Consider the following 24,647-nt stretch of genomic DNA (forward strand, 5'->3'; position numbering starts at 1 on the left):
TGCTGTATATAGCTAGTTTTGTATATATTTTTTGCATGCGATCTCTCCCATTAGATTATAAGTTCCTTGAAAGCAGAGCCTCGTTTTTGTATCCCCAGAGCTTAGCACAGTAACTGCAGACGTTTAGTAAACATTTATTGAATGAATAAATGAATGAGTCAGTACAGAGAACACCATCTAGACTCCAGGTTACGGAACCAGAAAGCGCATGCGCGCACGCACGCATACGGATACGCATGTGCATAGTATCCCAGTCTCTTATTGGCTGCCGCTAGGAAGCCATGGAAACACCGCACACTGACTATACCGGAAGCGAGAGGCAACGGAAACTGACTGGGGCCAAAATTAATCCAGTTGGGGCTCTCCGTTTGCCTAAGGTAGAGGGAAAACTGGAAAGGGAATGAATTGGGACGAGTGACGCTCTGGGGACGTCTTGACGCAGCTTGAGGGTCCCTGAGGGGCGACCGCAGGTGTCCTGATTGGGAGGGCCATGGAGGACGACGCACCAGTGATCTATGGGCTGGAGTTCCAGGTGAGTCTTTCCGGAGGGAGGACTGCAGGGAAGGCCGGTCACATCCAGCGCAGGTGACAGGCCAGGTGGATCCCCTGAAGTAGCTGGGAAAGGGCTAGAAGCTGTCTTGGAGTACAATCCCACCTGCCTCCAGGAAAGAGGAATCAGATACTCAGAATGTGCAAGCTGCTCCTCCTTCCTCCCTCCCCCATTCCCATTTTACATATTGGGAAACTGAGGCCTAGACAGAGAGAGTTACTTATTCTTTTCTCCTAGTAATAATGATGTTGGTAATGATAATAGTTCCCTTTTCTATTTCTCCTTAATGTTTGCAAAATGCTTTCCTCACTACAGTCCTAAGAGGTAGATTCATAGAAGCATAGATCTAAACCTGGGTCATCAGAGATCATGTAGTTCACTCTTCTCATTTTATAGATGAGGAAACTGAGGTCCAGAGATTTTAAGTGATTCGTCCCTTTTCAAAGGTAGTAAGTGACAGAGCTGGGATTTGAACGCTAATTTAGCTGAATACCAGTATACTTTCCAAGACAGCAGGTATTGTAGTATAAATGTTATTAGAAATAGGAACTATTTAATTGATATAGGGAATTCCCAGATGAGGAAACTCCCTGTAAACAATGTAGGTTGGCATTTTTTCTGCAATTTATAGTCTTAGAGAGTTTGGTGTAGAGCAATGAAAGATTAAGTGACTTGTTTAGGATCAAACAGTAAGTATATACTTGAACCTATGTATTGCTGGCTCAGAGACCCACTTTTTTTTTTTTTTTTTTAGTGAGGCAATTGGGGTTAAGTGACTTGCCCAGGGTCACACAGCTAGTAAGTGTTAAGTGTCTGAGGCCGGATTTGAACTCAGGTACTCCTGACTCCAGGGCCGGTGCTCTATCCACTGCGCCACCTAGCTGCCCCTCAGAGACCCACTTTCAATCAACTACAGCAAACTGACTCTTAAGTGTTATTATCTCCTCTTTAAAGATGAGAAAAATCATAGAGATGTGAAGTATTTTGCCCAAATTTACACAGCTACAATCCAGCGGACTTTTCTCAATTTTCATACTGCTTGATTTCTCTACAACCACATCATAGAGTAGTAGGAAGCATGCTGGACTTAAAAGTCCATCCTAGATTCATATTTTACCCTTGTTGCTTAATGTCTGAGAGTTCATGGGCATGTCACTTAATCTCTCTGAGACTCAGTTTTTTCATTGATAAGATGGGAGTCATATACCCTATCTATCTCATAGGACTGTTAGGAGGATCAAAAATGAGTCCCTATGTATATGAAGCATTTAGTAAGTCTTTAAGCAATATATAAATATCAACTATCATTATTATTATTATTGCCTCCGCTTTTTTACCCCTCTTTTTAAAAACTCTCTCTTCTCAGCACTAGCATCTCTTAATTCTCTTCCAGCATGTTGGGTACCTGTGGAACCTACTATATCTGACCACTTCTCATTACTTACACAGTCACCACCTTAGATCAGGCCCTCATCATTTCTTGCCTGGACTATTGAAATAGACTTTTAATTAGTCTCATATCTCAAGACTCTCCCCACACCATTCCATCCTCTAGCTACCTCTCAAAGTGATTTTCTTTAAGCTAGGATCTAACAATATCATTTCCCTACTCACTAAACTCAAGTAGCTATATTGCTTCTAAGATAAACCATGGATTCCTCCTTTTGGCATTTAAAGCCTTTAATAACTTGCTTCCAACCTATCTTTTCAATATTACTATTGTTCTTTCATCCTATGGTCCAGCCAAACTGGCCTTCATGATACTTCATCCCCAGTCTCTGTGTCTTTGCTTTGGCCATCCCTCATGCCTGGAATGCACTTCTTTTTTTCTCTTCTCTGCCTTTTAAAGTCTTTTATTTCCTTCAAGATTCAGCTGAGACAACACCTTTACGTGAAGACTTTCCAGATTCCCCCAGCTGCTAGTGCCCTTCCTCCCAAAACTACCTTGTATTTACTTTTTGTGTGTGTATGCATGATTGTTTAATGCATGTTGACTCTCCCAGTAGAATGTAAGGTCCTTGAGGACAGGTGCTGTTTCGTTTTAGTCTTTGTATTCCCAGTGTCTACCACAGTGCTTGGCACATAGTATCTCCCGCCTCCCCCCCCCCCCCATCCCCCAAGTCAGTGAGGGTTAAGTGACTTACCCAGGGTCACACAGCTAGTAAGTGTCAAGTGCCTGAGGCTGGATTTAAACTCAGGTCCTCCTGAATCCAGGGCTGGTGCTTTATCCACTGTGCCACCTAGCTGCCCCCACATAGTATCTCCTAATTAATTCTTATTGACTAATTGAAATGACTCTTGCTTTTGTCTCATTTCTTTGGAATATTCCTTTAAGGCTTTGTCCCTTGTTTTCACATTGCACTGCCCCAAAGCTTAAAAACTCTCCTTTAACCTTTTTAATAGAATTTTCTGGCAGTAATTATGTCCACTTGAAACATGACAGGTATTTTATTCTTTGTTTTGGGAAGTTGAAGAGTATAGATTAATTATTAAATTCAATCTATTGATGTGTTTATATGTTAAGTTTGAGGTATCACTGGGACATCATGGTGGAGATAATGATCAAGACTTAGGAAATGGTTACTTACCTGTAACTGTGAGGAAAGTATTAAGTGTGGAAAAACAGATTTGGAATTCAATCATAAAGGTTATAATTGAAGCTATAGATTTGAATAAGATTGCCAAGGGAGAGTCTGGAGAAAGAGAGAAGGGGAAAGAGCCAAGGACCAAGTCTTGGGGAACACTAATGTTTTTTTTTGTTTGTTTGTTTTTGTTTTTTTTGCGGGGCAATGGGGGGTTAAGTGACTTGCCCAGGGTCACACAGCCAGTAAGTGTCAAGTGTCTGAGGCTGGATTTGAACTCAGGAACTCCTGAATCCAGGGCCGGTGCTTTATCCACTGCGCCACCTAGCTGCCCCCGAACACTAATGTTTAAGGGGCAGAAGAATTATCAGGGAACAGTGATGGAAATGGAAAAGAAGCATTTACATGGATTAGAGGCTAATGATGAGAACATGGTGTTACAGAAGCCAAAGGAGGAAAAAGTTTTCTTCAGGAGGAGGTGGGTCACAGTATAAAATGATAGAAAGTCAAGGATGAAGATTGAAATTAAGGTCTTTGGATTTCATGGAATCTCAGAGACTGAAAGGACCTCAGAGCCCATTTAGTAGATCCTGAATCTGGATAAGAATTCCCTCCCTGACATGCCTGGCAAGTGGTCATCCAGCTTTTTCTTGAATACCTACTTGAAGGAACTTACTTACTACTTTCAAAGGCAACCCATTCCACTTTTGGATAGCTCTAATTTTTAGACATTTTTCTGATACCAAGTTGATATTTGCCTTTATGCAACTTCTACCGATTGCTTTTGCCCTTTGGTGTCAAGCAAAAAATTTATTTTACATGCTTTGGCACTAATAAATTTATTAATGACCTTGAAGGGCTTCCAAAAGTTTGAGGATGCTGCTTCTATCTATTAATTGAAAAATACTGAGCTAGGGCCCTGGCCTTTTATGATACAGACAGGTAGAAGACCCATTGCAAGTAGTTAACAAGCACAAACACATGATGAGTATACTTATTAATTTTAGTAAAATTGCTCATATTTTATTGTTGGTGATCAGTTTGATAGCTGCCTCTTGTGCTTGTTTAATTAATGTAAGTATTTTCTGGGGTGGTCAAAAGAAGTCATAGTAGAGTTTGATGAGACAATAAGCTCTGGTCTATACCTCATCCTAGGCCTTGGTATCATTTCCCCAAGGCACCTAAACCAAGTGAAATATCAGGTAGGTCCAGAGACTATTTTATCGCCCCTGTTTTGTACTGGTTCTGTAGTTTTAGAAAATATGTAGGTTTGGTTCATGTTCAGACTCCTTTGCTAAAATGTTTGTTCCATTTCATTAAAACAAAATTGAGATTTGGTTTGAGGATCAGCAAATTAGTGTGAATTCTGGGGTTTTTTAATCCCACAATTTGATTCTGTTTAAAGCCATGTCAGTACCAAACCAGCCCTTGGCTGACCTCATATAGTCCTCTGATTTCATACAGGTTCCTTGCTCTGCCTTCCTTGAATGAGTGACTAACAAGCCTTTTAATTTTGTTTCCTTTATGTCTCAAGTCAATTAACAAGCATTTATAAAGTGCTTACCATGTGTTGGATATAGTGCTAGGTGGTGATCCAAAGACAAATAATCGAGTATGCCTTTAATGAACTTATATTCTATTGTGGGGAGGGGGAGGAGTAACATGTAACCATGTAAGTATAAACCAGTTTTTACCAAATAAATACAAAGTAAACCCCAAGCTAACCATAGTGATGTTTAGAGTGACAGGATTTGGGGAGGGAAACATATTAAGGAGCTGTAAAAAGGAAGGTGAAAGCAGTTTTCCTCTTTCTGTGACTTCTCCTGTCTTGGCCTTTATGATCACATCAGTCTGTCAACTAGCAAGTATTTATCAAGTACTAATGCAGAAAGGATACAAGAGAAATATAATGAGAGTTCTTGCCCTCAAGGAATTTACAGTATAGTTGGACAGAAAAGACTTGCACCTTAGAATTACAGAATAGTACAAGACAGTAAGTTATTATGTGCTTTATGATTAAAGACCAGGGCTTGAAGGAAAAGGGAGATCTAGGTACTGGACAGTTGTTTCAGAAACATACTTTAATGTTTTAGAGTTGGGAGGAACATTGGAGGTCATTCAACCCAATTCTCTCATTTTAGTAGTGATGAAACTGAGGGCCAGGGAGGGTTAGTGACTTGCCCATAGTATTCAGTGATTGAGAAAATACATAATGACAAAAGGCTACATTAAATACACCAATACTTTGTTTTTGTTTTTGTTTTTAGTGAGGCAGTTGGGGTTAAGTGACTTGCCTAGGGTCACACAGCTAGTACATGTTAAGTGTCTGAGGCCAGATTTGAACTCAGGTACTCCTGACTCCAGGGCCGGTGCTCTATCCACTGCGCCACCTAGCCGCCCCCACCAATACTTTTAAAAGAGTGTGCATTTTATTTATCAAAACAGAGACTACCCACAAATCCTATGACTTCAAATCCAAGATTCTTTCCATTACTATACACACCATATTACTACCTTTTAGAGTGATAGTGGAAGCCATAGGTTGATGAGATCACCAAGGGAGTGAATACTATTGTATTACTCTCCTCATCAGTCTTCCTGCCTCAGGTCTCTTCACCCCAGTACATCTTCTACATAGCTGCCAAGGTGATTTTCCTAAAGGGCATATCTGATGGAGTCATCCTATTCAATAATCTCCAGTAGGTTCCTATTGTTTCTAGGATGAAGTATAAATAAACTTAGCTAGTTTTAATTTAATACTTTCCAGAACCTGGATCCGTCCTACCTTTCTAGCCTTATATGTAATTCTCTTTCATGCATTTTATGTTCTAGCTATTTTGGCCTTTTTGGTGTTCCAGAATTGCTTAAACTCTATTTCCAGTATCTGTGCCCTATACTGGCTATCTTCCTTTCCTTGAATGTTTTCCTTCCTTACCTCCTATATCATAGAATCTCTGGTTTCCTTCAAGACGCAACTGAAGCGATACCTTCTGCATGAAGGCTTTCTTGGTCCCCAAACTGTCTTCCACCTCCACTCCTCAATTAATTTCCCCCAACCTTTTCTCTTTTCTTCTCCTGTCAAGTTTATCTTGCATTTGCTTTGTATGTAGTTTTATACAGGGTATCCCAAAAGTCACCATGTTTTAATAACTTTTTGAAAATTAAATTTTCTTTATTTTTTGGCCATTTCTGCTACTTGTTTTTTCACATGTAATATAAATTCATTTCCTTTATATACTGTATAGGATGCTATGGTGTTGTAAATTAAAGACAAAAAATAAAGGAGTTATTAAATATTGAAACCCCTTCATGAATATAATGTTTCTTAAAAAAAAGTATCTACAAATGTAAAGCACTGTAGAAAAGTGTTGTTTATAAGGTTAAAATGAACCTCTAATGGGATGGTATCTTAAATGTTTCATTTTTTGGGTAATTTACTCAAAATCTAGGCCTTATTTTTTTCTCCTTAGTTATGGAAAGGACATATCAATTTGAAAAAAAGAGAAAGCATCCATGAAACATTTTAAAAATTAAAATTTTCCCTCCCAATTAACAAGCATTCCCTCCCCTATGATCTGCCCCCCAACCCCAAGTTTTCCCCTCCCTATTGGAAAAAACAAACAAACAAAAACAAATTTTTTTTTTACAATTATGCAGTGTCAAGCAATACAAATTCGCTTATTGGTCATGCCTAAAAATGTGTCTCATTCTAGATATTTATTCTATAACTTCTCTCTTAGGAGGCCAGTAGCATTCTTGATCATTTATCCTAGGACCAATTTTACAAATGTTAAAACTCTCAAGTTTAATTTGTTTTTATTATTTTTTAAAATTTACTTATTTATTTTTTTTTTGTTGAGGCAATTGGGGTTAAGTGACTTGCCCAGGGTCACCCAACTAGTAAGTGTTAAGTGTGTGAGGCCAGATTTGAACTCAGGGCTGGGGCTGGTGCTCTATCCACTGTGCCATCTAGCTGCCCCCCTCAAGGTTAATTTGATCTTTGTGCTGTGCTGGAAAGAGTAGTGGACCTACCTCAGATATTTACTTTGTGACCCTGGGCAAATCATTTAACCTCTTTGGGTCTGTGTTCTCTCATCTGTAAAATGAGGAAGTTGGATTAAATGGTTGCTAAGATCCCTTTCTAATTCTAAATCTATGATGCTATGGTCTTATTAAGATTACACTTTTCTTAAAGAATCCCTGTGGCTTGATCTCTCCTGTCCTGTCAGCATTGTGATTTGTGCATTCTTTTTTGGGAAAATTACATGTAAGAACCATTGGCTTCAAGCCTTGTAGGAAAATGTTAAACTGACAGTGTTCTGTTCTTTGATAGTTTATAGTAGAAGCTTTCTAGGTTTCTGATACCAAATTAAATCTAATCTACATACCTCATCAGCAGGAAAGAACAAATCTTACCATTAGGATCTTAGTTAAAATCAATTCCTTTATTAATAAACATGTATTAAGTGACTGCTATAGGCAGAATATGGCCATAGGTTCTGGGACTGATGATTAGATAAGAGATGATTTTTACACAAAGCCCTGTTTGGGGGAAGTTCATGAACAAAGTCACTGAACAGAGTATAAAATGTATTTGGGGTGAGTAAGTGGTAGAGTATAACAGTCTGGTTGAAATCTCTTGAGAAGTTTAAATATTTGTTATTAAATCATTAAAGCTCATGATTAATTGTAATATTATTACCTTCCTTAAGAGTTGCTTGAGCTTCACAGTATAAACCTAAGCCAAGTCAATAACTATAATGTAAGGGATCTTAAATTAGCTAATAAATAATTATCTATCACAGGTGAAGTTGAATAATAACTTTTGAATAATTTATTATTATTTTTTTTACTGGTATCCTGACACCTTAATCTCTGTATCTGTAGTTTTTAGCTCCTGATAAATAGAACGTCAGGACTCTAATGACTCCATGAAGAAAATGTTCTATATTTCTATTTTGAATGAAACTTGGGACCATACACCAAGCTACAGCAGAACAAAGTATGTAAATACAAGACTCATCTTGTCAGCCATCCTACAATTTATCCAAAAATTTGATCCATGCCTTTTTTTTTTTTTAAGTGAGGCAGTTGGGGTTAAGTTACTTGCCCAGGGTCACACAGCTATTAAGTGTCTGAGGCCGGATTTGAACTCAGTTACTCCTGACTCCAGGGCTGGTGCTCTATCCACTGCGCCACCTAGCTGCCCCCATGCCTTTTTTTTTTTTAATAGCATATCAATTTCCTGATAGAACATCCCCTCTTTGAAGTTTAGTATAGTAGATAGAAAGTTAGACTTAGAGTCAAGAAGATCTGGATTTGAATCCTGCCTGAGACACTACTTAGCTCTTAGGTCTATGACCCAGGGTTAAAGTCCTTTCATTTTTCTGGACATGATTACTTCAGAGGTCCCTTCTGGCTCTCAATCTTTGCTACCATGAACCTTCTTTATAACAAAGAATAAGGGTTAAGCAAAACCAACGAGCATAGTGGCCACATCTGATCCCTTGAGTCCCTCCACCTTTCTACAGAGATGGAAATATGTTTCATCATTTGTTCTCTGAGGCCAAGGTCAGTCATAATAACCGATTAGAGTTCACGTGCCTTTCAGTGTTGGTTTTGTTTACATTTTATAGTCATTTTGTATATTGTTTTCAAGATTTTCTTACTTCACATTACATGAGTTCAAAAAAGGTTTCCCAGGTTACTCTGAATTGTCTTTATTGTTTCTTACAGCACAATATCTTCCATTTCTTTTTTATTTTTAGTGAGGCAATTGGGGTTAAGTGACTTGCCCAGGGTCACACAGCTAGTAAGTGTTAAGTGTCTGAGGCCGGATTTGAACTCAGTTACTCCTGACTCCAGGGCTGGTGCTCTATCCACTGCGCCATCTAGCTGCCCCAATATCTTCCATTTCTATACTTATTCTTGTAGGAAGTGACTAGCACACTACTATGACTGGAAGTAGGATAAGACATCAGTTAAAAAAAAACACAGACAACCTAAACCAAAATATCATGACTGTTGTATGCATAAATTGATGGTGTAAGAGCTGACTTGGTTCTCATGGAATGTGATAGAACCTTGAGGAAGGCCTCCAGTATGTTGATTAGATTCTCTATGGAGGGTATGAACTAGAATAAGTGTAGGAATAGGTAGATTTCGATACACATTGTTGGAAGGAGTATCTTCATAGAAGAGAGGTAGCTAGGTGGCACAATTACTAAAACTCAGGACTTGGAGTCAGTGAGACCTGAATTCCAATCCTGCTTCAGACCCTTATTAGCTATGTGACCCTATGCAAGTCACTTAACCTCTGTTTACCTCTGTTTTCTCATTTGTAAAAAAGAGAATTATAATAGCACCTATCTCACAGGGTTGTTATGAGGATCAAATGAATTAACATAAGTATGGTACTTTGCAAATTTTAGAGCACTATTTAAATGCTAGGTATTATTAATATTGTTATAAAGTTACATATTCCTTGACATATTAAATCATACATTCAAAGAGAGACATAGACGTGCAGGGGTTTGTTTGTCCGTCTGTCTGTCTGTTTGTCTCTCCCTCCCTCCCCCCACTCTCTCCTTTAATTTTACCTAATAATGGAAATCCTTAAATTTTTATACGATTTTAAAGAATGTATCTTATCACTAACCTCACATTAATATGTAGAGTTGGAAGGGTCTTTAAAAGCTATTTAGTTCAATTCCCTAATTTTGCAGATGGGGAAAACTTAAGCGACTTGCCTGAGATAATACAGGTGGTAGCAGATCTGAGATTCACTAGAATCTTTTCTGCTTCCAAATTCATCCATTTTTCACTATGCTATACTATGTTCCCTTCCATAGTATCTTCCATCCTTCATTAGACTGATGATGATTTTCCTCCATTTTTAAAAAAAGCATGTGTCTTTCTTATTTGTTTGAGATGAGGAAAGATCACTCTAAATTTGTAGTGCTTCTTCTAAAATTATGACAGCTTTACTAGCTTCAAAATAGATAATGCAGCATAGACAATTTTCCCTCATGCATACTGTTATTTTTCTCTAGGTATGTAATTCATGGCACCATAAATTGATTTAGGTTGCAGTAAATGAAAATACCAATTTATTATAGACAATCAGATAGTTTCTTTCTCCTGGATTGTGCTTCTCTTTAAGTATAATAACCACTGGTACAATTTGCCTAGTTTTGGTTTTCTATTTTGTAATGATGGTGTTAAATCCTGTACTCTGTGTAGCATTTGATTTATCTTTGGTTTTTGATAAATGTTAAATTGTAGCAATTATTTTCTATACCAGCTCGATTTGGCAGTTGATCATATGCTGTCTTGAATTGTTTTCTGTTTCATGGCTTTATGGCTTGTTTCTCTAAAAAGAATATAAGCTGTGTAAGTGTGGCAACCATGTCTTATACAGGAATTTCTTGAATGACAGTAATTTTACTTCCATCATAGAATCATAACGGTTCACAGCCAAATTTTAGAATTCATCTAGTCCAAACTTCTTATTTTACAAAGGTCCAGAGTAATACCCAAATAATTTAAATTTATATAATTCTTAAGTGCCATAAATAATATTTTGGTAGTTTCAGAATCTGGGGTTTCCTCCCTTTGAAGATATCCTCCAAGAATGTAAACTGAAGTCCTCCATGTCTTTGAAGATAGTTTGAGTTGTTGTGGTCCAATACAGTGGGAGGTAGTGTTTCATAGTGAAAGAATGTGGGTCATAGAAGCAAAGAATGTGTGTTCAGGGAAAGGGTAGGGGAAACAAGTATTTAGTGCCACTCTCTTTGCTAAAGTGCTTTGCAAATATTCTAATTTGATTTTTACAACTCAGAGGTAACAGCTTTTATTATTCCCATTTTACAAAGGCTAAGTGACTGACCCATACTCACATGGGTATATATGAGGCTGGTTTTGAACTCAGGCCTTCCTGATGACAAGCCCATCTCTCTATTCATTGTGTCAGCACCTGTTTCATATTGTAGCTGCTGCTTTTTTTTTTCCATTCTTCATTTTATTTATTTATTTTTTGAATAGAATTTTATTTTCCAAAATATATGTAAAAACAAAATTTTAACATCAATTTTTTAAAAACTTCGTGTTCCAACTTCTCTTTCCCCTCTCCATTTGCACCCCCCACCCACAAGAACTCAAGCAATTCAAAATAAGTTATACATGAGTAGTCATGGAAAAATTCCCATATTGACTAGTTGTGAGAAAAAACAGTCAAAAACCCCAAACCTTCAGATTAAGGAATTGTCAAAGAGGAAAAGAAAAAAAATCTCTTAAAATGTGTTTCCATCTGTTTTCAGATACAATCGGTTCTTTCTCTGCAGATGGGCTGCAATCTTCATAAGTCTTTCAGGGTTATATTGGATCATTGCCTTGCTAAAAATAACCACATGTTTCCCAGCAGATCATCCCCCACTATTGCTGTTATTTTGTATACAGTACATTTCACTCTGCTTCAGTTCATGTAGGTCTTTCCAGGTTTTTCTGATAGTGTCCTGTTCATCATAACCTGTATGTAGTACCTTAAGCTTGACAGAGAATTTTCTTCATAAAAGCCCAGCAAAGTAGGTACCATATGTTTTGCCATTATAATCAATCATCATAACTATTTCCCTCCATCCCACTCCCTTCCCATGATATTTACTCTATCTTCTTTTTACCTATTCCTCCTCAGAAGTGTTTTACTTCTGACTATCCTCTCCCTCGCTCTGCACTCCCTTTTTTCACCCTTCCTTCCTTATCCTCTTCCCCTCCTCTTTTCCTGCAGCGTTAAATAGATTGCTCCTCCCAATTGGGTATGAAAGCTATTCCCTCCATGAGCCCACTCCAATAAGATCAGGGTCCCTGAGCTAATTCTGTGTTCTAAATTTTTCTTCTTCCCTCTTTCCTCAACCCTCCCTATGAGATCAAGCAATTCAATATGTCATACTGGTGCAGTAATGCAGAACATCTTCATCTTCCTTGAAGGTATTTTGCTTTTTACTGTTCTCTCTCCCAATCTTCCCTTTCCTCCTTCCCTTCTTCCCCCCTCCCTTTTCTCCCTCCCCCCCTCAGGGCAGAAATATATTACTATATCTACTTGAGTATGTATGTTAGTCCTTCTTTGAACCAATTCTGATGATATTAAGGTTCACTCACTCCCCAACTCCTTCCCCCTATTCTGTCCTCCATAAGCTTTTTTTCTTGTTTCCTTCATGTGAACTACCTCTCCCCAGAACATCTCTCCCCTTTTCCCTCCCCCAGTTTATTCCTCCTACACCTCACCCCTATTTTAATGATGTCATCATGGATTAGTTAGGTGGCACAGTGGACAAAGCACCAGCCCTGGACCTAGGAGGCCCCAAGCCCAAATCCAGCCCCAGACATAAGATACCCCACCCTGTCTGCCCTACAAAGAACAAAACATAAATGCTTTACAGATATCTCTTCATATTCAGTTCATCCCTGTCTTCTGTGAATTTCTTACTGAGATAGTTTTTATGATTTCAAAGTATTATCTTCCCATGTAGGAATGTAAACGGTTTGATCTTTTAATATCCCTCATGAAGTCTTTTTCCTGTTTACCTTTTTATGCTTCTTCAGGGTCTTGTATTTGAAAGTCAAATTTTCTATTCAGTTTAGGTCTTTTCATCACAAATGCTTGAAAGACCTCTTTCTCATTGAAATCCCATTTTTGCCTCTGAAAAATTATACCCAGTTTTGTTGGGTACGTGATTTTTGGCTGAAGTCCCAGTTCCTTTGCCCTCTGGAATATCATATTCCATGCCCTCTGGTCCTTTAATGTAGAAGCTGCTAAATCTTGCTTTATCCTTATTGGAGCTCCACAGTATTTAAATTCCTTTTTTCTAGCTGCTTGCAGTATTTTCTCCTTCACCTGGGAGTTCTGGAATTTGGCTATAATATTCCTGGAGGTTTTCCTTTTGGGATCTCTTTCAGGAGGTGATCAGTGGATTCTTTCAATTTCTATCTTAGCTTCTGCTTCTAGAATGTCAGGGCAATTTTCCCTTACAAACTCTTGGAGGATGGTGTCTAAGCTTTTGTTTTGGTCATGGTTTTCAGGTAGTCCAATGATTTTAAAATTATCTCTCCTAGATTTATTTTCTAGTGTTAAGGGCTAAAATTCTAGCTAAACTGTCTAAAATATCTAATGAGTGGTCGCCAATAAATTATAAGCTTTAGCAAGAGTTAGACTTTTAAGCATTTATTAAGGAGAATAAGAATTTGGTAAAGAGAGAGAAAAAGGCCTAAATTCCTAGCTATTAAAGGGAGAGCACATTTCTAGCTCCGCTCTCCACCAGAGTCCAAAGGAAAGAGCCCGAGACTCAGCGCCAGTCTCTTCCTTCCTCCTCCCACTAGTCTGCGTCACTTCCTCCCCGCCAAAGAAAAGACTCCTGGTCTTGCCCTCAAAGACCTTCGCTTCATGGGCAGAACTCTTCTACAGTAAGTATCCAGCAGGTGGCGTTATTCCAATCGTTACAGTCCCCCCTGTTGTTCCTCAAGAAAATGTTTCCTTGACGGAACAGTAAAAAGAATATAATAACTATTGCTAACTAATAATATGTGAACAACAATATAGAAAAGGAAGAGAGGAAAGTTTTGTCCAGAGGGGTGATTTTTTTTTTTGTCCTCATGAACCGACGCTTTGACATTGGTCTTGCAAAGGGAGGGCCTCTGCAGAGAATACATGTTACAGATGGTGTATATTATAACAGAAAGAGAAAAAAAAAACACAACAAAAACAACAAATCAAAACTGTTCATTTAAAGTCTCTGAAAGTCTTTTCTCAGATGTCCTCTAGGTGTAGTCGTGGAATGGAAGTCTTTTCAGGGGTTGATGTGTGGATGCTGGTAATCAGCCAGGAAAACTTCCTACAAAATTGAGCTTAACACAACTTTAAAATAGCTTTGTCAATAATCAAATCAAACAATGAAAGTTCTCAAAAACATGTCTAAGGGAATACAGAATCTTAGTTGTTACACATGAAACATATAATAAAACAAAAATTGAAACATTCTTTAAAATTATAATATTACTATAGTCCCCCCTTATGGAGGGTATTTGAGAAGACAATTGCTGCGATATTAATTTTTAAAAATAATTTTTATCTTTGTTTCATCACTTTTTGCATCATCTGCCTAATTATCCTCATGCCATTATGAGAAATTAAAAAATCTAATATAATTGGTAACAGGTGTCAAGGCCAAATTCAACACTGTATTTATCATGACACCTGAGATAATTATGGGGGTTACCATAAAAGAACAGAGAAATGATGGGATATGAGCATTCCCACACTTGAGCAATATGTACTGCCCATACAGTATGCCAGGCTTAAAATAGGTGGATGGAATATATGTCCATGCCACCGAACATATTGGAAGAAACTGAGTCAGACTTAATCAGATGCATGGGACTGAGATGTCCATGGCATCAGGCATATAGGAGGGAGCATGGAAGCCAGGTGTAGAAGTGAGATGGGTGGGATGAATACTTCCAGCCATCTGTACAATATTGTGGGGAAAAATAAAATAAAATATTAAACCAAGAGAATCCAACCTCAACATTTGTCAAAAGCCGTTCCCTCGGCCATACCTTGACTTCATGCATGTCTCCCCTCATGTGACAGTTCAGTGTCTGCTCTTGCATGTATTCCTCTTGTGATTGGATGGCACCTTGGCCAACTGGCATCTGATAACTCAGAATAAAGGTAATTAGTGTCTTAAATGATAAGTTCCCATAATCCAAGTCTCATATGGATTTAAAAATTGAGGATAATAAATGATTGCAAAAAATGTGAATACATCTTGACTCAGAACACAATATATAATTATGCAACAATTTCAAATAATACCCTTTTTTACTTAGTATACAATTACTTTTGTGAAAAATCTGAACATATTTAAATATAAGTTAAAGCACAACAGAATCTCAAAGAACTTTTTTTTTTGAAAATAGAAAACTTTTACAAATGTTCCCCTCTTTTTTTTTTTTTTGGGGAATATGCTTATCAAAAATAATACTTCTAGAATCAATTTACACTTGCCATGGCAACCAATTTGCCACGGAAATGCTTTAAAGAGTTTGATCAAATAATCAGTTGAGAAAAAATAACAAAAACAAACAACTCAGAATATGGGAGCACAATACTCCCAGAATTAACATTGTATAATAAAATCAAAACCATCTTGCAATGTTTCAAAATTAGATAGACAAATGAATAGAAGAAAATACACATGGAACAATAAAAGACAATGAAATTCAAACTAAGGAAGTCTAAATGAATATGAACTTAATATCAATAAGAGTATTATAAAATATAAACTTGATCACATGACTATAAAAAGCTTTTACAAATATTCTCCTTGTTTTAAAAACTAAGTATAAAACACAATCTCAAAAGCATGAAAATCTCTATGAAAATAAACCCATACCATTAATTTCAAAATGTAGATGTAATAGCATAGAAATCCTATGTAACCTCTGAACTGACATTAATAATCTGAGTGAATTCAGAACACTTTTGATTCCGATATCTAAAATCCCCAATACTCATATCAATACCTTGCTGCTTACTTCTACATTTCTGTAAAATATGTACCCTTCCATGGCAAAAGAAGCGGAGTCTTGAACTATGGTGATGATTGTCATTCTTATTCAGCTTAAGTTTTTCTTCTTTAACCCCTCTATATTGTCTGTCGGGCTTTTCACCATACAAACGCTTTATAAGATTACTAATTAAAGACAAAAGCAGGTTAGCAAAATTATGAACAAAACGAGCATATCTGGAATTTAAAGAGTTTTCTAAGATTGTCTCAAAAGCACAGCCAGGCTGGGGAAGGGCTGAGCCTGAAGCTGCAAATGTAGTTAGAGAAAGTTGCGCATGAGCATTAGATCTTTGGACTTCCCGGGCTGGGGAAGCAATGGGCTTGGCCATGGGAGGAGTAGAGGGTGGGGTCTGGAGAGGAGGGGAGGGACCAGCGCAATTTGAATCAGACTTGATTTTGAACTCAGGCCTGGATTCCTCTTCCCCCACTTTGCCTCCAGGTGCTAGGGGATTAAAAGCTTCTAGAGGGTGGGTCATTGCCTCCAGGCATGCAAAATTAGAGCAACAATTAGTGTTAGAACTGGGAAAAGCTGCAGGAATCTCTTCAGGTTTCTCTGAAAAAGCATGGTTGGGAGAGGGAGAGATATTTCCTTGTGTGAGTAAGTTGCTGGCTCTTTTAACAAAAATAAAAAGAAAAATAGAAAATCCACAAAAACAAAGCATTAACATGATCTTATCTCCCATTTGTCTGGTTAAACAGACTAAAATCAAAAATAGGGTAATTAGGGAGTTTAAAAGGTCCATTCGAAAAAATTTAAAGGAAAAACACAGCCAGTACACCAGTACTTAGCAGTTAAAGGGAGAGGGAGGGGAAATTTCTTACCCAACCAGCAGATCAGAAGACTGAGGGTTAGCTTTCCTCTTCGTGGTCAGCCATCTGTTAAGGGCTAAAATTCTAGCTAAACTGTCTAAAATATCTAATGAGTGGTCGCCAATAAATTATAAGCTTTAGCAAGAGTTAGACTTTTAAGCATTTATTAAGGAGAATAAGAATTTGGTAAAGAGAGAGAAAAAGGCCTAAATTCCTAGCTATTAAAGGGAGAGCACATTTCTAGCTCCGCTCTCCACCAGAGTCCAAAGGAAAGAGCCCGAGACTCAGCGCCAGTCTCTTCCTTCCTCCTCCCACTAGTCTGCGTCACTTCCTCCCCGCCAAAGAAAAGACTCCTGGTCTTGCCCTCAAAGACCTTCGCTTCATGGGCAGAACTCTTCTACAGTAAGTATCCAGCAGGTGGCGTTATTCCAATCGTTACACTAGGTCAGCTGTTTTTCCAAGGAGATATTTCACATTGCCCTCTTTTTTTCATTCAGTTGGATTTGCTTTACTGTGTCTTGGTTTCTCATAAGGTCACTAGCTTCCATTTGTTCAGTCCTATTTCTTAGGCAGTTATTTTCATCAGACAGTTTTTAAATCTCCTTTTCCATTTGGCTTTTCAAACTGTTGACTTTTTTCTCATGACTCTCCTGTATCGCTCTCATTTCCCTTTCCATTCTTTCCTCCTTTTCTCTACATCTTCTATCTATCTCTCCTACTTTCTCTTCAAAGTCCCTTTTGAGAGCTTCCATGGCCTGATACCAGTTCATATTTTTCTTGGAAGCTTTGGATGTTGGAGCTTTGATCCTGTTATTATCTTCTTCTTCTTCTTCTGAGGTTGTATTGTAGTCTACCTTACCCCCAAAGAAGTTTTCGATGGTCTTCTGCTTTCTCTGCCTACTCATCCTGGCTTACTATTTTTTGGCTTTTAACTCCTTCTTAAAGTGTGGTGTTGTTTCCAGGACACACTGTTCAAGCTACAGCGTGGCCCGGGTGATAGTTGGGCTTCTTCTCAGCCTGCCTGGCCTCGTGTTCATTTGATTTTAAACTCTCTACTGAGGGGTGGTGGGGTGGGGTGGGGCTGCTTCTCGACTCCACTTCTGTTTTCAGCTTCAGAGGGTCCCAGGTGTTTTGGGTTGAGGAGGGGCAGGTTTTAATCTCACCTGGCCTGTTCTCAGGTCCGGAGATAATCTCAGACCTATTTATTAAGCAACCAACCAGCAAAGCTTTCTGTGGTGTGGTTCTCAGCTTCTGATGAGACTGCTCCCTTGCTCCCTTGCTCCCTTGCTCCCTTGCTCCCATCCCCCACCTGGGCCTCCTGCCACTCAGGATTTCTTCCTGGTTGCTCGCTGGGGTGGGACAGTTGAATCCTTTCCCCCAGTCCACTGGTACCCCTGCACTTACGCCCCCTGGGCCAGCCGGTCAGCCCAACTATGCGCGTTAAGTTCCAGAAGATGTAGGTGCTGCAGCTGATTCAGAGGCACTGGGGTAAATTCCTCTGGAGAGTGTCTGGTGTGTCAGCCTGATTGCAGGGTTAGGCTTTATTTGTGGCCCAGCACGGCCCCCTGAAATCTATCTATAGCTGGAGAAAACTCTCAGCCTGTATTTTTGTGTGTTTTTCTGCCCCAAGGGTTATTTTCTTGCTGTTTTTGGGGTGATTGTATTAGGAGCCCGGTGGGTTTAATGTCTTTCCTCTGCCCTCTTGGCTCCACCCCCTCCATATCTGCTGCTTATTAACTATGTGATCTTCAGCAAGTCACTTAATCTTCTAGGCCTCGGTTTGCTTATTTTTTTTTCCCCGGGGCAATGGGGGTTAAGTGACTTGCCCATGGTCACACAGCTAGTAAGTGTCAAGCATCTGAGGCCAGATTTGAACTCAGGTACTCCTGAATCCAGGGCTAGTGCTTTATCCACTGAGCCACCTAGCTGCCCCCTGGTTTCCTTATTTTTTGACCTACCCTCTAGTGATTTTGCTTTTTTCCCCCACTCAATCCAATTTAATCCAATCCAATAAACATTTATCGAGTGCCTACTATGTGCCAGGTACTGTGCTAAGCACTAGGGATGTGATTGATAAAAAGAAAGACAGTTCCTGCCCTCAAGGAGTTTATAATCTAAAGGGAAGACAATGCACAAAATGAAGCAGGAAAGTGGGGGACATTAGAGGGTACCAAGTACAGGGACATCTTATTCCATGAAGTTGAAACCAGGTAGGGCAGCAGATGCAGAGTGGAGCGAGCTGAGAGTCTAGCCCTTTATAAAGGAGGGCATTGGGAGGAATGCCCTCCAGTCCTTCAGTCAGAGGGGAGATGACAGGTCATTTAGTCTCACCCTCTCATTTTACCCCGAGAAAGTATGATACTTGTACAAAGTCAGTTGTATGTAGCAGAGCTGGGATTTGAACTCAGGTTTTCTGAATAAAAATCCAGTGCTTTTCTCACTATATGGTATTAAGCTGCCTCTATGCATTCTCTAACCCTGGGAGGGATCTATGATAGTCATAATGTGCTAACATTTCTTTTTAAGTGTTAGAAATATAATAGTTGGTAAAGCATGGTGAATTGTACCAGACAGATTCTGTCAATAACTTTGTGATATTGAATGGGCTGGTTAGACACCAAAAAGGAAGAATTGTGAGTCACATTCAGTTCAGGCATGATGAAAGCAACAGGGTCCGTTATAACTAACCAACTTCCTTCCTCCACTCCTTCCCTCCCCCCTCCCTCCCTCCCTCCCTCCCAGTTAAGTGACTTGCCCAGGATCACACAGCTAGTAAATGCTAGAGGTCAAATTTGAACTGAGGCCCTCCTGATTTCAGTGCTCTATTTATTGCACCACCTAGCTTCCCCCCATTGTAACTTTCTTAGCCAAATATACCTTTTCTCTTTCTTGCACAGGATTCATAGTCTTTTATTTTTACTTTTAAAAAGGTTTATGAGAACTGAGGTTGTACTTTTAGTTCACTAAAACCTATACATCTTTTTTAGACCTTGGGCAAGTCATTTCACCTCTGTTTTCTTCAGTGTCTTCATCTGCAAAATAGGGATTACAATAGCACCTGCCCAATATGGTTGCTGTGAGGATCAAATGAAATACTATTTGTAAAGTGATAGATACAGTGCCTGGCACATAGTAGACTTTATATAAATACTTATTCCCTTCCCCTAAGCCCTAGAAAGGCCTGACTCATCCCCGAGTTTGACTGTATATAACTACTGACTTTCCCTCAAAACTGCAGACAGAACTTTCCCTAAGACCCAATATATCCAGGTTGACAAATTTAAAAGGAGCTTTATTCCCGGCTGAATTATTCACCCAAATATCTCTGTATTCCTTAAAAATATGTTTTATTCTTGAAAAAGAAATCACAAATCTCCGGAAGATTTCTTTCTAGTAGTAACATTCTAATATAGAAAGTGGTAGTTATCTATTGAATACCATTTCAAGACAAAGGATGCTATATATGTACTTATTGCCTCTTTTAAATAAAAGAAGGAAGGAACTTTAATTGACTCTCTTCTAAGTCAAATTACCAGTAAAATAACTTCTGGATAGTCTTCGTTTTAGAGGCAGTATGTTGTGGTGGCAAGAGTGCTCGTCTTGGAGTTAGAAGAGTTTGAATCTCACCATATAAACTCGATAATTGACATAGAACTATTAATGAGTACTCTTTGAACCAGACCTTTCAACTGTATTAGAATACATCTAGTTGTACCATTTTTTAGCCCATATCTCTCCATATTTTATGAAAGAATAGTGGATACTTAAAATCTAGGTAACTATATTTACATCATTCCCCTGCACTACCAATTGATCAATTAATCAAAAAAACAAAAAACAAATAAAAACAGACCACAAGCATTTATTACATCCTGTGTTCTGGACTGTGTGCTAAGTGCTAGGGAAACAAAGAAAGGTAATCTAGTAACATTTTCCTCCTTAAAATAATTTTGTGGGGCAGCTAGATGGCGAAGTGGATAGAGCACTGGCCCTGGAGTCAGGAGGACCTGAGTTCAAATCTGGCCTCAGACACTTAACACTTACCAGCTGTGTGACCCTGGGCAAGTCACTTAACCCCAATTGCCTCACTAAAAAAAATTTGTATTTATATATCTGTTCACAAATAAATCATAGGTTTAAAAACATCTGGTTTAATCTCCTCACTTCACAGACGAGGAAAGTAAAAACATTGAGGTTAAATGACTTGTCAAAGGGCATACAGAGCATCAGAACTGGGCAAGTCATTTAACCTCCATTGGCCTGCAAAAAAAAAAAAAAGAAAGAAAAAAAATAGAATGAATGAGGGACAATTGAGAATGAGCTTCATATAAAGGGGCTTTCTCCTTTTTATAACCAATACAAATCTGTGAGTTGTTCTGATCTAGTTTAGTAAATTTGTTTTTTTTTTTTTATGTATTAGATCAAACTTTATAAATGTTTATTACTTTTTATCCCCTTCATAGGCCCGTGCTTTAACACCTCAAGCTGCAGAAACGGATGCTATTCGATTTTTGGTTGGGACACAGTCTCTTAAATATGATAATCAGGTAATAATTTTTGATAAATCTATTCATGTTATTACTAAGATTTTTCTTATATCAAATTTTTGTTTCTGACTTCTCAGTGTAACATCATAGAATAAGTTTTTTTAAGTTATATGAATAAAGTATAATATTGGCTACTGTGGATAATGTGATGGACCTGGAGTCAGGAAGACCTAAAACCTAAGTTCAGATTTGGTCTCAAACATGTAGTAGCTGTGTGACCCTGAGCACATCACTTAACATCTTTCAGCCCCAGTTTCCTTATCTGTAAAAAGATAGTAGCTGAGCGGCTAGGTGGTGCAGTAGATAAAGCACCAGCCCTGGATTCAGGAGTACCCGAGTTCAAATCTGGCCTCAGACATTTGACACTTACTAGCTGTGTGACCCTGGGCAAGTCACTTAACCCCCATTGCCCTATTCAAAAAACCAAAAAAACCCCTGCCAACCCCTCCCCCCCCAAACGAGAGTAGTAGTATCTATCTCATAATGTTGTTGCAGTGAAGATAAAATGAGATAATATTTGGGTTTTTTGGTTTTTTGGTTTTTGGCAGGACAATGAGAGTTAAGTGACTTGCCCAGGGTCACACAGCTAGTAAATGTCAAGAGTCTGAGGCCAGATTTGAACTTAGGTCCTTGAGAATCCAGGGCCGGTGCTTTATCCACTGCACCACCTAGCTGCCCCCATGAGATAATATTTGTAAAGAGCTTTGCAAACCATAAAATGCTATATAAATGCTATTATTACAATTTTTATTATTATTGATTTACACTATTATCATATATTGATTTGGGCTAAAATAATTTGTTTTTAATATGATAATAGCTTATTAATATGTTTTTGAATAGACAGCTTGATATAGTGAAAAGAGCACTTGATTTGGTGTCAGAGAAAATGGGTCTGATTATGACTAGCTATATGACTGAATAAATTTCTTTACCTCTCTAGTCTTCAATTTTCTCACCTGAAATCACATTGTATATGCTTAATAAGTGTTTATTGACAGTTTTTGCCTGGACTGGGGTAGGAATGATAATGAGTTTCCTTTGAAATTTATTGAGTTTGAGATGATTGTAGGGCATACAGGTGGAAATGTCCAACAAGCAGTTGGTGATATGGAACTGGAGAGTAGGATTGGATATATAGATATGGGTGCTATGTAGAAGTAATTGGGTTCCTGAGATCAGATGATCTTATTCTTCAAGAAAGAAAGTATTGAGAGAAAATAGAAGAAGGTCAGGACTAGAGCCTTGGGGGACACTCATGGTCAATGAGAAGGACTTGAGTACAACAAAAAAATATTGACAGGGAGCCATTAGACAGTGGCAACCAGGAAAAGACAATTTCTTGAAAACAGAAGGTAGAGGGGGCAGCTAGGTGGTGCAGTGGATAAAGCACTGGCCCTGGATTCAGGAGGTCCTGAGTTCAAATCTGGCCTCAGACACTTGACACTTACTAACTGTGTGACCCTGGGCAAGTCACTTAACCCTCATTGCCCCCTCCCCCAAATATAATTGGAAAACATTAAAAAAAGAAAAAAACAGAAGGTAGAGAATATATCTGGAAAAGGGTTGATAGTATCACATGCTTCATAGAGGTCACTGGATTTAGCAGTTAAATTGTTGAAAGACTGAAGGATGAGGTTAGAAGTCATACCTTAAGGTGTTAGGAAGTGAGTACTGAGGAAGAAAGTATAGGCAACAATTATCATTATTTTTTTAAGGCAACAATTATTGATGGGTTTTTCAAGGAATTTGGCTTTGAAAGGGATATAGGGTTATAGCCTGAAGGGATTAGAGCCAAATGAAGATGTTTTATGAGTAGACATATCTGTTGTTGTTGTTTATCCTTTAGAAGAGGACCATGACATATATATATATATATATATATATATATATATATATATATATATAAAAGGACAACTGGAGATGGCCCTGGATGTTTTTTTTAAGGCAATTGGGGTTAAATAACTTGCCTAGGGTCACATAGTATAAAGCCTAAAATTCTAGCTGTGATGTTTAAAATCTAATGTGTGGTCGCCTGACCTGACCCCAGTGTGTGGGAGAAACTAGCTAAGATTTACTGATCAATTCAGCAAGAGTTTAGGTTTTTAAGTATTTATTAAAGTGTATTAGAAGTTAGTGAAGAGAGATTGAGAACAGATTTTTTATAGAATGGAAAACCCTAGCTTGGATCTATTTGAGATAGCCAGAGATAAAACTTTACCTTTCTCTTACAGCCCACGTGAAGTTCTCTGTCTGCCACCAAAACCAAAGTCCTGAATGAAAGAGACCAATCCTCAGTGGCTTCTCCCAGAAGCCCCCTGTGAAACAGGAAAGCAGGGCTGTCCACACACTCAGCTCCAAGCTAATTGGCTGGTAGCTTTGATTGACATGACTAAAGGCAGTTCTATAGACATAACTTCTGGAGACCAATTCACATGCTTTCTTCTCAGGGCAGAGCTCTGATTCTCACAATAGTTAGTATGTGTTTGAGGTGAGATTTGAACTTAGCTCCTTCTGACTTCAGGGCCAGTGCTCTATCCATTGTGCCACCTAGCTACCGCGGCCCCCCCCCCCCCCTCCGCCCATATCTGTAGATAACAAGGAAGGAGAGGAGCATGGAGAGAGGGAGAAAGAGGAAATGTCAATGGAGATTTGAGGGGATAGGATCAAGAGCACAAGTTGGGAAGGGCCATCTCTTGGTCAGAGATGGGATGAAGGAGGAGAGAATGGAAGATGATTTTGAGTGGTTTGGGGGTTTAGGATAAGGGAGAGAAGAAGCTTACAGTGAATAGTATTTTCTTTTAATGCACGTAGCTTAAGAGTCTTGATAAGAAAAAGTTCCTATGTTGTGGGCTGTGTGTTATTCAATCAGAGAAGAATAAAAAGATTGCAGTCCAATTAAGATTAAGGAACATACAGTTTTGTGTTAAGCAAGCTAACTGGCATATTCTGTGACTTCTTTCAGTTGCACAGAGTAAGAGCAGAGAGGATGGATGAAAGGAATAACCCAGGACTGGGGGGGAGAGAATAATATCTACTATGTAGTAGGCACTGTACTAAGTGCTTTAAAAAAAAAAAGATATGATGTCATTTGATTGTCACAAATATATGGAGTGTGCAGTTGAACTGGTGGATCCTGATTTTAAAGGAAAGAAAGCAAGGCACAAGCAGCTATTATGGAGTGAGAGAGGAAGGTAGGATGAGCCCTCAGTGGTCACAAGATGAAGAATAGGTTTAGGACTAATAAAGCATAAGAAGAATGGAAGGAAAGGAGGCATTTTCAACTTCTGGATCATAGAGGTAGAGCTCTTATGGGTCATGGTGAAATCTAGAGTATGACCAATTTGGGGTGGTTGGAGAATAAACACCACTAAGAGATACCGGAGAGTGACCACATGTCTGAAGAGATGAGAATCATGGCTGTGTCTTCATCAGTTGACATTTGTGAGTGGATCAACCAATCAGCACACATTTGAGGCAGCTAGGTGGCATAGTGGATAGAGAGCTGGACTTGGAGTTAGGAAGACCTTAGTTT

At 38.7% G+C, this 24,647-nt stretch overlaps 1 protein-coding gene across 2 annotated transcripts in view; it reads left to right on the top strand.

Moving 5' to 3' along the window:
* The first annotated feature begins 284 nt into the window (after positions 1-284).
* The window catches only part of EIPR1 (EARP complex and GARP complex interacting protein 1), a 230,028-nt gene continuing 205,665 nt past the window's right edge, over positions 285-24,647 (top strand). The window contains exons 1-2 of one of the 2 annotated variants that reach the window (XM_043985117.1): positions 285-532; positions 21,029-21,112. In XM_043985117.1, coding sequence (XP_043841052.1) covers positions 491-532; positions 21,029-21,112 — 126 coding nt within the window. In that variant the 5' untranslated portion in view covers positions 285-490. Of the gene's footprint in view, positions 533-21,028; positions 21,113-24,647 lie in introns of those variants that run through there. The other variant, XM_043985119.1, reaches the window with a different exon arrangement.

Source organism: Dromiciops gliroides, chromosome 2 (assembly GCF_019393635.1).
Source record: "Dromiciops gliroides isolate mDroGli1 chromosome 2, mDroGli1.pri, whole genome shotgun sequence".
Taxonomy (NCBI): Eukaryota; Metazoa; Chordata; class Mammalia; order Microbiotheria; family Microbiotheriidae; genus Dromiciops; species Dromiciops gliroides.